The following is a 16,568-nucleotide window of genomic DNA, read 5'->3' as shown; positions in this document are numbered from 1 at the left end:
GAAAAGAAAGAGAAAAGAGGGAAGGAAAGAAGGAGGGAGGGAGGAGGGGAGAAAGAGGAAGAGAGAAAGAAAGGGAGGGAGGGAGAAAGGGAAGGAAGGGAATGAAAGGGAGGGAGGGAGGAGGAAGGGAGAGAGGGAGGGAGGGAGGGAGGGAGGAAGGAAGGAAGGAAAGGAAGGAAGGAAGGAAGAAAAAGAAAGAAGGAAAGAAAGAGAAAGAAAGTGGCCTTCCCCTTTGTAAGTTATTCACTGTGCTTAGCAGAGGAAAGTCTGTGTCTTCGGCTGAGCCCTGATGATGTACAAGGTAAACAGAGCAGGCCCTGAAAGCAAACATTCCGGGTGCGCGGACCTTAGAGCTCCAGGAAAACCAGCTGCTGGGAGGGCGGTGTGGCACGGAATCTGTGTGCCTCCCTCGGGGATTCAGACATCTCCAGGCAGCAGTCTGCAACTGAGATGCCTCTGATCGTCCTGTCACAGGACTGTAGCTTCAGGTAAACCCCATCCTCATGGCCTCCCAAACAACATTTCACAGGAACAAATGTGCATCCGGGATCAACATGCACATGCAGGACACACACATGGACAATGCTCCCAAGTGCACATGCAACCAGCACACATGTGGAGCATGCACAGGCACACACGTGTACCACACCTGGGCACACACGCCAAGGCGAGTCACAGGCACCTTGCACGGGTGGGCATGTGGCCCGTCAGCATACATACCACTCTCAGGCACCTAACCCGGGCCTGCGGCCCAGCAGCCCCTTCCACACGTGTGTCCGCAGAACCCCCTGTGACTGGCACGTGTGCACACCAATTCCAGAAATACTGACCCACAGAGGGGCCGGTCACTCATCCAGGCACCTCCCAGTTTATACCAGATGGCTAATTTGTATTTACTTGGTGGCAGTTTCTGAATTTTCTCCTTTTGTGTGTTTATCCTTGTTGGGTGCGATTTGACTTAAAACAAAAACAAAATTCTGAACAATACAACCAATTGCAGGGCAGGAGCTGAAAGGCGGTGGCAGCTGTGGGCACAGTTGGTATGGCTGGCAGGGCCAGGCCTGAGGAAGGCTGGGGGAGGGGAGGGGCATGGAGGATGGGAAGGAGGCGGGCATCCGGGGACAGCCCGTCACAGGAGCCGGCACAGCCTGCTGGGCAGGGATCTGTGGCTTTTGGAGTCCATTTTCTGTCCACTTGAGGACTGAGTAGCATTGGCAGTGGGGGCATTGCTTGTCAGGGCAATCCCCTGGCAGGGGCTCGGCAATCAAGACAGAGAAGGCTTGGGGGACTCCTGGGGTTCCCTTTGGGGCAGGCACATTCTGCAACAAGTCTAGAATGTCTAAGCTGGTGACAGATGAGAACACAACCATGAGAAGTTAAATGGCCCACGCTGAGCCCAGCTGCTGAGAGGGGCAGGCTATTGCTGGGATTCTATCAAGGCCCATTAACATGGTCCTGGTTCGCACTGTCGCTCTGGGCTCAGCTGGGAGCCACCTGCAAACTCCTAGGCTAGTGAGGTGGAGGAGGAAAAACAGCACTGAGCCTCCTACAGAGGGTAGGGGCCCGCACAGGCAAGCCAGGACCCAGCACCAAGCAGCCACCCCACCTTCACGGCCTTTCCTGCCAGCATGGACATCAGGCTCACTTAATGAAAAGGCTCCAAGGCTACCTGGAGCTGGGGGTGGAAATGCAAAGATGTGTGAGACCCAGCGGAGGAGGGGCCAGCATTTGGAAGGTCCTCGCCTCTGCCGGGCCTGGGGTTTTGGTGCATCTAAAAACAAACACCCAGTGTTCTTCAGAAATTCTCCTGGCCAAGCTTTCTTGAATATTCTAGATACTAACGCTGCACATAGCTCTCCCTGGGCAGGTGCCCTTGGTGTCTGTCACTCCTCCAGGCTGGCACGTTCTGGGGGATGCAGAGGGAGCACCAGCACTTGAAGCTTCTGCTCTTGGTCCTGAGAATCCCCTTCACTTCAAAGAAATCTCTGTCCTGGCTTTGATTCTTTGGGACACAAGATGAGAGGAGAGGCAGGGTCCCGAGAAGCCTGGGGAAGACAATTCAAAGCAGGGATCTCCCGGGGAAGGTGGCGAAGCTTGAGCTCGCCCAACAGCGTCCGCCCAGGCATTGCTGGAATCTTCCACCTCCAGGCCAGGCCCCTCCTCAGTGGTGGTGCCTGGAAAAGTGGGAAGAGGTGGGAAAAATCCTTTACTCCTCTGCAGGCCCCGGCCCGCGAGCTCACCAAACTCACCAAACTTGCATCGCTGTCTCAGGATTGGCTGTTTCCTCTCCCAGGACTTGCCCCAGCTTCCTCCCTCCCTCCCTTTGTTTAGGTCCCTGCTCCTCTGCTTCCCCCAGAGACACCTCCCCAGCTGATCGCTGCAGCTGGCCTCGCCCCATCCCACCACCTTCCCTCCCCATCCTTCCTCTTCTCTCTCCTGATATATGGTTTGTCTCTTCCTCAGATGCAATTTGCAAAACTCTCCTGAACAAAACAACCACTTCTGGGAGGTGGTGGCAGCTGCAGGCACAGTGGGTGCAGTGGGTGAGGCCAGGTCGGAGGCAGGCTGGGGGAGAGGCGGGGCAGAAGGATGGGACGGAGTGAGGCTTCTGCGAGCATCACCCACCACGTCCGGGGCAGCTCCACAGGGGTTTTCCCTCTCTCTTTGCTGTTGTCCAGTGCCAGGAATGGAGCCCAGCAACTCAAAAATTGGCAGAATATATGAATTTCATAAGATTGCTTTCTACACTTTTTTGTTTTGTAAATATCTCTCCATATTGCATATGTGTATATTGATATGTATTATTGATTAGATTAATACATATAATGTATGTGCTTATGTGTAATGTAGAATGATATATATACACACATATATGTAAAATGCACTTCTGTGAACCATATGAGAGACGTGTGCATCTCTCTATATGGTATAGATACATAAAAGTTCACCTAAGTGCATATCTAAAAAAAGACACAGCAGGCAGCGTGGCATGTGTCTTTAACTTCAATACCTTGGGATGCCAAGGTGGGAGGATCATTTGTGGCCAAGACTTTGAAACCAGCCTGGGCAACATAGCGAGACCCCTATATCTACAAAAAAAATTTAAAATTAGCTGGGCATGGAGATTCACACCTGTAGTTCCAGTTACCTGGGAGGCTGAAGGGGTAGGATGGCTTGAGCACGGAAAGTCAAGGCTGTAGTGAGCTATGATCTCGTCCCTGCACTCCAGCCTGGGCGGCAGAGCAAGACCCTGTCTCTAAACCTATATATTTGGTATCCACTGGTGGGGAAGGGTTATATAAAGAAAGAAATGGAGAAGCTGGGTTCAGTCCAAGGCCCCAGCCTGTGGTGCATGTAATACTCAACTGTTGAAGCCCACAGAGGTCACAGAGCTCACAGCTGGGGTAGCCCTGGACTCCTAGCCCAGTGCCTGAGTGGGCACAGGAATCCTCAGTGTGTGCCTGGATGTCCCACTTTATGGCCAGGTGCGGCCGGAGTCTCTCTGGCCAGAGATTGGTGCTGAGTGCTGCTCAGGAGGCAGGACCTCTCCCTGGGGGAGATTTACCAAAGATGAGCCCAGGCTTGTCCAAAGCAAAGAGGGGTGGCAGCCTTTTACATCCACCTGGCCCTCCTCGGGGAAAAGAATCAAGCATGGGAAAGCCCTCTGCCCCAAGAGAGCAGAGAGACTGAGCCCGCCCTCTCCTGGTGGCTTGCAGCATGGCCGGCCTCAGCCTAATAACACTCTCATTCCTCCAGGAAATCGTGAAAAACCCGGAATTCATTATCGGAGGGGCCACCAGGACTGACATCTGCCAGGGGGAGCTGGGTGAGTGTGAAGGGATGGGAAGCTGGGTCACTGGGACAAGAGAGCAGCTGCAGCATGGGGTCCCTGAGGACCCAAGAGGCACAGGGCCGGGGCAGCAACACTGCTTTGGCCTCTGCTTCCTTGCTCCCTCTGAATGGAGTCCAGTGGCCTCAAGCCTCGTGGAACCCCACAGAGGTCATGGAGCTCTGCATCCTGTTCCTCTAGAGTCAGACACGCCTGTGATGTGGGGCTCCCAGCCCCAGAGTCTGCAGAGGAGAGTGACACCCAGCAGCATGGCCAGGCTCTCTGGCACCACCACGGTAGTGAACACCTGCACACATGGCCTCGTTTCATTTTCCCAACCCATCCTCCTAACATCACAGATGAGGAAACAGAGGCTGAGGAAGGCTGAGTAACTTGTCCAAGGTCACAGAGGTGGGAGATAGGCAATCAGGGTTTGAACCCAGGCAGTCCAGCAGCAGAGCCGTTGCTGCTAACCATTATACACACTTCCTCTTGAGGAGCATACCTTGGGCAGCAATCCACTCTCCCTCCTGCCATTGACCTGAGTGTGCCTCAAGGCACTCAAATTGGGTCCTGCATTTTAGGATTTAATCCAACTGGGCTGGTTTTACCTTTATTCTATCTATAAAAAAGAGAGAGAGAGACTTTCTTAAAATAAAAAAAATGCCAGTGAAATCAGCCAAGAGAGCTCACCGCTGCAAGCTTATGCAGACCCTGACTTTCATGGCTGAGGTTGTCACTGTGGTCTCTTGGTTAAGAAAGGCCATGCTGGAACCTCCATGCTGAGCAACTAAGCTACCTTAAACACAAGATCCAAAGTCACAAACCTAGACTGATGATAGTTAATTAGCAGATAGACAACTGAGACAGAGAGAGAGGGGGGGAGAGAGAGAGAGAGAGAGAGGAGAAAGAGAGAGAGAGAGAGAAGCAGATGGATAGATAGAAACACAGATAATAAGTAACAGATGACGGGTAGAAAATGGATGCATCATTAGATAGATAACTAGATTGATAGGTTGATTGACTGAATGATAGATCATACAAAATAAATAGATAACAATAGATAGATAATAGAGAAATAACGATAGGAAGGTAGGTGGGTAAATACATGCATGGATAGGTGTAGACGGCTGATGGATGATAGAGAATTACAGTTGACCCATTAACAACATGAGTTTGAACTGTGCAGGACCACTTATAAGTGGATTTTTTTTTTCCAACAAAACACAGATAGAAAATACCATATCCCAGGCCAAGTGTGATGGCTAACACCTGTAATCCCAGCACTTTGGGAGGCCGAGGCAGGAGAATTGCTTGAACCAAGGAGTTTGAGACCAGTCTGGGCAACATAGTGAGACCTCATCTCTACTAAACATTAAAATTGAAAAATTAGCCAGGCTTGGTGGTGCGTGACCATAGTTTCAGCTACTTGGGAGGCTGAAGTGGGAGGATCACTTGAGCCAGGGAATTTGAGGCTACAGTGAGCTGAGATTGTACCACTGCACTCCAGCCTGGGCAACAGAGTAAGACACTGTCTCAAACAAACAAAAAGGAAGAAAAGGAAGGGAGAAAGGAAGGGAGAACGGAAGGAAGAAAGGGAGGGAGGGAAGGAGGGAGGGGGAAGAAGGGGGAGGGAGGGAGGGAGGAAATATACTATTTCAGGTTTTGAAATCCTCACGTACAGAGGGCTGATTGGTATAGGCAGATTGCACAGGGCTTACTGTGGGACTTGAATATGCACAGATTTTGGTATACACAGGGGTCCTGCAACAAATCCCCCATGTATACCAAGGGACCACTACATATTCTAGATATAATGTAGACTTTTCAAAATGTTTATGTTCTGGTGGTCCTTCTCTAGGTGATACTCCCTGCCACTGCCCACCTCTCCCCTTCCTCCTCTGCCTCCCTTCCCCTCCACCCTGTAGTCCTCCACTGCTATCCAACAGGAAATCATTCTACTGGCTTCTTTGTTTTGGTTTGTCGCATTGGCATAAACACGTATTTCAAGTTACAACCTTATATTTTACCTTAGTGGATGGTTGATTCTAAATATTATTTTGTAACACTTTTACTACACCCAAGTACTGTACGTGGCATATATATGTTATAAAGAATAACAAGAAAATGAACAGCCACAACCTGTTGCCACCCACAATGAGAACTAGAACATCTGGCTGGGTGCAGTGCTCACACCTGGAATCCCAGTGCTTTGGGAGGGTGAGGTGGGAAGATCTCTTGAGTCCAAGAGTTTTAGACTGGCCTGGGCAACATAGCAAGACCACATCTCTATCAAAAAAAGAAAAGAAAGAACTAGAACAGCATCAAGGCATGCTGTCATCTGCCTGGGGAGGAGAGGTGAGCGTGAGGGGATGGAGCATGGCGAGAGGGAGGCTGGGTTGCGGGATCAGGAGAGCAACTGCAGCAGGGGGTCCCTGAGAAGCTGAGAGACACAGGGTTCTCCCCTGCAGTGAGCCGAGATCCTGCCACTGTGCTCCAGCCTGCTCCACCCAGACAGCCGAGCAACATACTGACCCACAGAGGGCACCTCTCCAGGCACAGCTGGGTGGCTAGCCCCATCCATCTGCCCAGGCCCAACAGAGAGGAATGCAATCTTGTTTTATTGCTGAGTTTTTTTCCTTTCTTTTAAATTGTATAAATAACATTGGCTTCTCAATCTCCCCCTCCAAAAGTTCAGGGCATTTCTGGCTGAATACCTGTGAGGTGTTGAGCTCTCAGGCCAGGAAGCAATCATTTTCTTCAACTGGGCAAAGTTAAAGCTTGGAGGAAGCTGGGGAAGGTCAGCCCACAGCTGAGTTCACTCTATTACACTCCCGCTGGCCTGGCCGCCTGGAGCTGAAAGCAGACACTGAGTCTCCCCTTATCTTTGTGTCCTCTGTGTGGCACAAGGTCTGCCACCCTAGAGGCACTTGGTAAAGTCTGTGAACGAATGGCCCTGCCAGCTCCAGCCATGTCACTTCCTAGTGGCATCTCCCAAAGCTGACCCGAGGCTCCCAAAGACCAGCAGATGCATTAGACACCAATCCTTCTGTGCCCCAGCTAAGGTTGGGGGTGGCTTGTCCCCTGCTGACACCTCCCACAAAGCCAGAACCAGGGCGATTTGGAAGTCGTTTTCCAAATGTTCATCCCTGGCGAGTCTCTCTTGCCTGTGTAAGATAGCCAGAAAGCGGCCATATTACAATGTCCCAAGCCCAGTGGTACACAGTGCTTTCCAGAAATGTGAACTCGGAAACTGTAAGCCGAGCGTGATGGGCTCTTAGGTTCCAATGACGTTGATGTTGCCTACTGAAATGAATCTGGATAAAGCCGAGGGGTCCTGTTGGATCAATGGATCCTTTCAGATATCTGCTTACACAGGCAGCATCTGAGATGCTGTGAGGCACACACCAGACACGAGTCCACACTCAGTGTGGGCAGAGGTTTTCTTCCGGAAGACATAGCTGGGAAGTTCAGTAGGTACCGCAGAGGTACCACTGTCTGTAATTAAGCTGAGTCCGAGTTGGGGCTGCAGGGGCTATTTCTAACCACCCTCCCAAGTACTGCAGAACAGTTCAGGCTGCAGCTACAAAATGCCTGCTCGCCAAGCCCACACTAACACTGATGGGTGCAGCCTCGGGCCTCTGGAAAGGAAGTTGCTGGAATTCACAGAGCTGATGCATCATGCAGCCATATGTCTGAAACCCAAGTACGCATATCCTGTAACCGTGCCAAGAAGGCAACAGCTGTTTATGATAGACTGGGCAGAAGAGCAGTCAAGGGAAGCAGAAGGGGAGGGGACTTGTCAGGGTCCCGCCTGTTTTTAAACAGGTAGAAAAGACGTGGCCACATCTGGAACTCCCCGTGTCCCCTTCTGGCACAGAGTTTTCCTATTTGCTGTGAAATAGCAATGAAAACTGTGATTTATGGCTTTCATTTTGCAGGAGACTGCTGGCTATTAGCCGCCATCGCCTCCCTTACGCTTAATCAAAAAGCGCTGGCCAGAGTCATCCCCCAGGACCAAAGTTTTGGCCCTGGTTATGCGGGGATATTCCATTTCCAGGTAAGAGGCAGCCCTGGGCCAGTGGGTTTACCTCTCTGAGGCTTAGCATAATGCCGGGTACATTTTCACACTGCCTGGTAATCCTGGAAAAAATGGCATCGGATCTGTGTGACATATGGTCCTAAACCACGCCAAAGCCACACTTGATCATGGAATAACAGCGAAATACCTCTGAAGAATGTTAATAGCATTGCACAGCAAATCCTTACGGAACGTAGATGTAAAACTATAAGTGATGTTTTGGCCAATCTGGAGGTCTTCATGTTAAGGGTTTTATTTTTTGGAATTTCTGATGCTTTAAGCACAAATTGACTAAACTGATTATACCTCCAGGAAACTGGTTGATTTCTCATAAACTGAGAGGGACTCCTTGTAGAAGAAATGTAAATTTGGAGATCTTGAGGGAGTTTTTTTAAAAATATTTTTTTTATTTTTTAAAAAATAAAAACTGAGAAAAACACTAAAAAAAATAAAAACTGAGAAAAACACTAAAAAAATAAAAACTAAAAAATATATTTTATTTTTTAAAAAATACAAACTGAGAAAAACACGGACAGCCGCTGCTGGAGTCCTGTGTGGCCACAAACCCTCCGTCGAGGTGCTCATCGGGCTCCCAGGAGACCGTGTCCTGCCCCTTCACCTCCACTTTCTATCCCCCCACTCTCTCACCCACCCCCATCCTTACAGAGGGTTCAACCCAGACACTGAAGCTTGCCCCTTGTACTTACTTAGGCGGGTGACCTCAGGCAGTTTTCTTGGTGACACTAAGCCTGTCTACACTCATCTGAACAAAGGAGAGACTGACGCTTCCCTGCGGGCTTCCTGTAGAGCCGCGTCACATCACACGCAGGAGCTGGCACTGAGCCCGCACTCCTTTACCCTCCACCCCCGGCAGTGTCACCTTCTCCTGACTCACAGGCCACCACTCGGGGCCAGCCTGTTCCTTCTGTCCCTGAGGCCTGCAATCTGATAAGCAGAGGTACTCTCGAGTCCAGTCACCAATCGCACAGACGTGTTTCAAAGGCACAGACAGCAAGCCGGCCATGTATAGTCAGGAAGCTTGCCGTTCCCAGGGGTCTGGCCTCCTGCGCCGGCTGGGGACAGAGTCACTTTGGGGTCTAGGGAAACTCTACTGCTGCTCTCCCCTAGACTTGCCACCGCCTGGCTGTCTCCCCTCCCTCCTGTGACTTCTGCTGAGCCCACAGCCTTGGCTTGATGGTGTCCCCAGGAGCCGGCCTTTCCCCGGTCCCCTTGAACACACCAGGATGGAAGTGTTGGGGGTGTTTAAGCTCAGAAAATCCAACAGAACTGCTGCCTCTACACCGGAACCAACCAACATCTGATCTTGGGCTTCCCAAGGAAATAGTGTTCTTGTCCCTGGAATGTCACAGCTGGGAGGAGCCTTGGCAATCCCCTGACCCAGTCCCCTCATTTGACCCCTGAGGACTCTGAGCCCCAGGGAGTGGAAGTGGCTGATCCAAGGTCACAAAACAGTAAGTAGCCAAGCCAGCTCTAGAACTCAGGGGTTCTGGCTCCAGCATCCTTTAGTGCCCCCAGAGATCAGGTGGGGTGGGACTGACCTGTTGTTGCCTGTCAGTCCCACAGTAACAATACTCTGCCCGCTCCCCTCCTTGGCCTCCTGGAAAGCAGAGCATTGGAAATAAATCCACCTCCTTCACACTTCTCTTCCACCCCTCAGCCACAGTACAGGTGTGTGGGTGCTAGAAGTTAGCAGAGCCTTCTGGCCTGGCAAATACATCTCTCCTGGCTCACAGGTCCCCTGAGCCGACCCCTCTGCAAGGAAGACCAGCCCTGATGCTCCTCCCCACCCCTCCCTTGCTCAGGAAGCCCAAGGCCCAGGCCTGGACTTTAAACACCTGTCTCAACTGTGCCTCAGTCCAACTGAAGCTGCGAATAGCCCCAAGAGTGGGAAGCCCCAGAGGGGAAGTCCAGCTGGGGCAGGTGACGGGAATCTTCCTTAACACACACACACACACACACACACACACACAAACCCTCAGCCCACACTATGGCTGAGTCTTCTGATAGGGATTGAATCACTGATGCAGCAAGATGCTCAGGATGACACAGCAAAACTGTAAATAAATGGCTCCCAGAACCACGGTGCCTACCCTCCTCTTTCGACCTCTTTCTCCTTACTCTTCAATGTTACCTTAGGATCGCTCTCAGGCCAATTGAACCAGAAAGAATGGGGAGAAGGTGGGGCCCTGGAGCATACACAGAGAAACTACACAAGGTCCTTGACTCATTCCAACCTCCCTCCTGTTCCCAGCAGACCACACACAAGCTCATGCACATGTATACATATGGCATACATATGCTCAAACACAAACCTGTGTATATGCAGTTGCAAACACATGTGTGCATACATGCATGCACACACACGCAAACGTACATGTGCCTGCATGCACACGGTTGCACACATGTGAGCAAACACATGCTTGCACAGTGCAATGTATAAATGAACCACAAACGATGCACATACCTGTCATGCCTGCATGCATGCATGTGTATATGCATGTGTGCACACATACGCATTCACACACACCCACGCTCCCCTCATGTCTCCTCGCCTGGCACGCGGGGAACACCGAGTCCACCTGCCTCCTGTGTGAATGGCCAACAAATCAGTCTTAGGGGCTTCACCTACGGGCGAGAAGGGAGCAACAGTTAAGGAAAACTGGAGCTAGACCCGGAAACTGGGTGGGAGAGAATATCAGAGACTGGGCTACAGAATAGCAGAACCAAACCCTACGTTACCATCCCCCTCTTCCACAAAAACAACTTTCTCGTGAAGATGAAAACTAATTTAGAGCACCTCAGAGTGTCTGCCTGTGACTCCTGTCCTGCCTCCTCCCTCGCCCCCGGCTTTGATGGGTTGACCCTGAGTCTTTGAGCAGATGTCAGTGGTTGGTGCTGGGTAGGATGCTCAGCTTGTAACTTAGTGGACAAAGCCCAGGTGCCCCACCATGGAACCCATGTGTGAGTTTCAAAACTACCCAATGGGTAGCTTGGTCAGAGGGTAAGAAAGCAAGAGGATGAACACTTACAGACAAGGCCTGGAGCTCCCGTGCAGCTGACTCCCATCATCTCCCCCTTTATCCTGGGCAACAGTTCTGGCAGCACAGCGAGTGGCTGGACGTGGTGATCGATGACCGTCTGCCCACCTTCAGGGACCGCTTGGTTTTCCTCCACTCTGCCGACCACAATGAGTTCTGGAGTGCCTTGCTGGAAAAAGCCTACGCCAAGTGAGTGATAGCTTTCCCAGCTGGGCAGCCTCCTGACAGGAGTCCCTCCACAGGCCTTTGTAGAGAGCATCTAAGGGCTGGGGAGGAAACCGGGGCTCTGGGTTCACATGTGAGGCTCTCCATGACCCAACCTTCTCAGGATTTGAGCAGGGTTGGAGGTGGTTTTCTTGTCGTGGCCTAGATGTGCCCATCTTTGAGAACAGTGGCTACATTCATGACCCTTTGTCTCCCTGGGTCATGAATCTGGCCCTTGGAAGAGCTGAGAAGGCGAGCGGAGGGGGGTTCTGGCTGTGCCAACAGCACTTGGTGCTTCAGACTTCCCTTGGATACTGGCATGGCTCAAACATCCGGGCTATTACCCACGTGGCTATAGACACATCAATTGTCCATCCCACAGGATGCTGCTTTTTTGTTTTTAAAAATATCGTGATAAAATCTATATGACAGAGATGTTACCACTTTTGAGTGTGCAGTTCAGTGGCATTAAGTACATTCGCATTGTTGTGCAGCCACCACCTCCATCTATCTCCAGAACTTTTCATCTCGCAAAACTGAAATTCTGTCTCTATTAACCAACAACTTCCTATTCCTCCCTTCCCACGGCCCCGACAACACCACTCCACTTTCTGTTTTTATGATTTGACTAGTCTAGGAACCTCATATAAGTGGAACCAAGACATTCATTTTTTTAATTATTTAAGTTCTGGGGTACATGTGCAGGACATGCAGGTTTGTTACATAGGTATACACGTGCCACGGTAGTTTGCTGCATCCATCACCCGTTATCTACATTAGGTATTTCTCCTAATGCTATCCCTCCCCTAGCCGCCCACCCTCCTGCTACACCTCTCCTAGCCCCCCACTTCCCAGGCCCCAGTGTGTGATGTTCCCTCCTTGTGTCCATGTGTTCTTATCATTCAACACCTACTTATGAGTGAGAACATGCAGTGTTTGGTTTTCTGTTCTTGGGTCAGTTTGCTGAGAATAACGGTTTCCAGCTTCATCCATGTCCCTGCAAAGGACATGAACTCATCATTTTTTATGGCTGCATAGTATTCCATGGTGTATATGTGCCACATTTTCTTTATCCAGTCTATCATTGATGGCCATTTGGGTTGGTTCCAAGTCTTTGCTCTTGTGCCACAAAAAACATAGGTGTGCATGTGTCCTTATAATAGAATGATTTATAATCCTTTGGGTATATACCTAGTAATGGGATTGATGGGTCAAATGGTATTTCTAGTTCTAGATCCTTGAAGAACCGCCACACTGTCTTCCACAATGATTCAACTAATTTACACTCCCACTAACAGTGTAAAAGCATTTTTATTTCTCCACATCCTCTCCAGCATCTGTTGTCTCCAGATTTTTTAATGATCGCCATTCTAACTGGCCTGAGATGGTATCTCAATGTGGTTTTGATCTCCATTTCTCTAATGACCAGTGATGATGAGCTTTTTTTCATATGTTTATTGGCTACATAAATGTCATCTTTTGAGATGTGTCTGTTCATAGCCTTCACCCACTTTTTGATGGGGTTGTTTGCTTTTTTCTTGTAAATTTGTTTAAGTTATATGTAGATTCTGGATATTACCCCTTTGTCAGATGAGTAGATTGCAAAAAAATTTTCCCATTCTGTTGGTTGCCGGTTTACTCTAATGATAGTTTCTTTTGCTGTGCAGAAGCTCTGGAGTTTAATTAGGTCCCGTTTGTCTATTTTGGCTTTTGTTGTCATTGCTTTTTGTTTTTAGTCATGAACTCCTTGCCCATGCCTATGTCCTGAATGGTTTTGCCTAGGTTTTCTTCTAGGGTTTTTATGGTGTTATGTCTTATGTTTAAATCTTTAATCCATCTGGAGTTAATTTTTGTATAAGGTGTAAGGAGGGGGCCCAGTTTCAGTTTTCTGCATATGGCTAGCCAGTTTTCCCAATACCATTTATTAAACAGGAAATTTTTTCCCCATTGCTTGTTTTTGTCAGGTTTATCAAAGATCAGATAGTTGTAGGGGTGTGGCATTACTTCCGAGGCCTCTGTTCCATTGGTCTATATCTTTGTTTTGGTACCAGTACCATGCTGTTTTGATTACTGTAGCCTTGTAGTATAGTTTGAAGTCAGGTAGTGTGATGCCTCAAGCTTTGTTTTTTTGTTTGTTTGTTTTTGTTTTTGTTTTTGTTTTTTTTGCTTAGGATTGTCTTGACTATGCAGGCTCTTTTTTGGTTCCATATGAAATTTAAGATGGTTTTTCCCAGTTCTGTGAAGAAAGTCAATGGCAGCATGATGGGGACAGCATTGACTCTATAAATTACTTTGGAGAGTATGGCCATTTTCACAATATTGATTCATCCTAACCATGAGCATGGAATGCTCTTCCATCTGTTTGTGTCATCTCTTATTTCCTTGAGCAGTGGTTTGTAGTTCTCCTTGAAGAGTCACTTTTAGGTTCAGCCTGGATCTTCAAGTCATGAGAATCCTGTTCTCAGAGACAGAAAGTAGGATTGTCTTGCTTCTACCTCCAACTGAGGCATAAAAGTGGCAAAATCGAGTGAAGGTGTACTGTAGTTAAATTAATCTTGAAATCAGCAGGACAGAATTAAAACCATCACAGAAGAACCAAAGACGCCCACTCTTGCCCTCTGTCCCACCCAAACACCATCAGTGCCACCAGAAAGGCTTAAAGGGAGGAAAGGGGCACTCTTTCCAAGTCCAAGCCCAGCTCTGCCCCTTGGTGAGTGCCCCACACATCAGGATGCAAGCAAGGCAAGAGAAACTATGCATCATCTAGTTTCTAAACATGAAAAAAGGTTTATTGGAGTCATTTATAAAGGCCAAAAATGGTTGAGAGAACACCTCACCAAAAAAAAAAAAAAAAGGATGTATAGATGGTGTTATGGTTAGTTTTATGTGTTAACTTGATTGGGCCAAGGGATGCCCAGATAGCTGGTGGAGCATTATTTCTGCGTGTGTCTGTGAGGTTGTTTCTGAAGAAAATAGTTGTTAAATCAGTAGATTGAGTAAAGAAGATTGCTGCCACCCATGTGGACGAGCATTATTACATTTGTTAAAGGTCCACATAAAAGAAAAAGACAAAGGAAGGGTGAATTCAGTCACCGCACTTGAGCTGGGACATCCATATTCCCCTGCTCTTGGATATTGGAGCTCCTAGTTCTCAAACCTTTGGACTCAAACTTGGACTTACATCATCAACCCCCTGATTCTCCTGCCTCAGCCTCTCGAACTCCCTATTTTTTTCATGTAGGCTCACATAATGATTCCTTCCAAAGAGTACAGTATGGAAAGGGGAGAGAAGGAGTAACTTTCCAGTAGAGAAACCTGACTAACACTACCTTAGCCAGGTGATCAAGGCCAGCATCAACCATAGTAAGGCATGTGGATAGCAGGTACCCTGGATTTGATGAGATGAGAGGAGTGCTTTGCCTCTGGGGTCTTCCTCCCACTAACCAATAGCCCTACTCTTTTTTTATTATTATTAACTTTTTTTAGAGACAGGGTCTTGCTGTGTCACCGAGGCTAAAGTGCAGTGGCACCATAATAGCCCACTGTAGCCTGGAACTCCTGGGCTCAAGTGAGTCTCCTGCCTCAGCCTCCCAAAGTGCTGTGATTACAGGCACCAACCACCACACCCATCTATTTATTTTAATTTTTTAAAAAGTTTCATTTTATAATTTTATGGATGCATAATAGTGTACGTATTTATAGGGCACATTTGATGCTCTGATTACAAGTGCGCAATGTGTGATGATCAAATCAGGGTAATTGAGATACTCATCACCTCGAGCATTTATCATTTCTTTAATAGCCCTAGTCTTATGAGAAAAAAAAATTAGACAAATTCTAATCCTACAGTATACCTGCCCAGGACTCCTCAAAACCATCAAGGTCATCAAAAACAAGGACAGTCTTAGAAATTGTCACAGCCACAAGAAGTCTGAGGACATGTGAGGACTCAGGTGCAATGTGGGGTCCTGGGTGGGATTCTGGAACAGAAAAGGACATTAGGTAAAAACTAAGGAAGCCCAAATAAGCTATTGTATTAGTCTGTTTTCATGCTGCTGAGAAGAGGGAAGGAAAGGGAAGGAAGGGAAGGGAAGGGAAGGGAGGGGAGGGGAGGGGAGAGGAGGGGAGGGGAGGGAAGGGAAGGGAAAGGAAGGGGAGGGGAGGGAGGAGGGGAAGGGAGGGGAGGGGGGAGTGGAGGGGGGAATGGGGTGAGAGGAGGGGAGGGGAGGGGAGGTTCAGACAGTAAGTGGTAGAACTAGGATTTGAACACGCAGCCACTCAGGCACCAGGGCTGCTGCTCTATACCACCACAGCACATACCTCCCTTGCAGGAAGCTCAGGATCTTTGGCTTCCTTAGAGCTCCAAACAAACCCCGATGCTTTCTTCCCATCTTCCTTCCATACCACCCAGCCAGGACAAGCCCTGGGAGATGGTTCTGGCTTAGTTAGAAAAGCTCTGACTGCAGGATGCCCTGGTGGCCTCCCGAGGTCCCTGACTGTCTCCTCTCTCTCCTGCCACCCTTGCAGGCTAAACGGGAGCTATGAAGCTCTGAAGGGAGGCAGCGCCATCGAGGCCATGGAGGACTTCACCGGGGGTGTGGCAGAGACCTTCCAAACTAAAGAGGCCCCAGAGAACTTCTATGAGATTCTAGAGAAGGCTTTGAAGAGGGGCTCCCTGCTGGGCTGCTCCATTGACGTAAGTGGCTCATGGGTTCCCATTCCAGGCACGATGCTGGGGCTGCAGTCTGCACCAGGTACCCTGGCCACACCTGAGGAGGGTCTAACTGTTGGGGGGCAGTGTTTTTTCCTACTAATTAAAACACTGGTTTTAATCAGGCCTGGTGGTATGCCTCTGGAGTCTGAGGCAGGAGGATCCCTTGAGCCCAGGAGTTCGAGGCTGCAGTGAACTATGATCGTGTCACTGCTCTCCAGCCTGGGTGACAGAGCAAGACCCTGTCTCTAATAAATAAATAGCAAATAAAACACAGGTTTCTATTTAATGGCTGTCAAGTGACCGAGGTAAGATGTTCTTGCTGTGTCAGATTGAACGATCTTGAGGCCCACACAGGCGCATTGTCACCTCCTTCCCCCTATTTCTTAGCTGCCTCTGTCCTCCAGCCCCGCCCTGAGACTGGGACCCCCCGGCCTGTACCCTTCACAGCTCTCTCCCTGATCGTGCAAACAGCCACACTTGTCCACACACAAACATCGAGGTCAGCTGGTTTGATTTTACTGAAATGAGATCTTTCTACCAGTTTTCTGAAATTTGGGTTTTTTTCATTTTATATACTATGAAAAAAATAGCAGATAGAAGTCTAATGGTATTTTTATAAAATTTCTTTATGCATACAAACACACACACACATGTATAATTTTACTTCATCTTTTAAAAAAT

General features: G+C 49.0%; 1 protein-coding gene across 1 annotated transcript in view; it reads left to right on the top strand.

Annotated features, from left to right (window-relative positions):
- CAPN9 (calpain 9) overlaps window positions 1-16,568 on the top strand; it is a 52,799-nt gene that overhangs the window by 4,587 nt on the left and 31,644 nt on the right. Inside the window, exons 2-5 of the mRNA XM_032242356.1 lie at window positions 3,757-3,826; window positions 7,771-7,889; window positions 11,025-11,158; window positions 15,701-15,869. Coding sequence (XP_032098247.1) covers window positions 3,757-3,826; window positions 7,771-7,889; window positions 11,025-11,158; window positions 15,701-15,869 — 492 coding nt within the window. The remainder of the gene's footprint in view (window positions 1-3,756; window positions 3,827-7,770; window positions 7,890-11,024; window positions 11,159-15,700; window positions 15,870-16,568) is intronic.

This window comes from Sapajus apella, unplaced genomic scaffold (assembly GCF_009761245.1).
Source record: "Sapajus apella isolate SASKATOON/1434 unplaced genomic scaffold, GSC_monkey_1.0 scaffold49, whole genome shotgun sequence".
Taxonomy (NCBI): domain Eukaryota; kingdom Metazoa; phylum Chordata; class Mammalia; order Primates; family Cebidae; genus Sapajus; species Sapajus apella.
The sequence above is the reverse complement of the archived record's forward strand: the minus strand, read 5'-3'. Positions and strand labels throughout refer to the sequence as shown.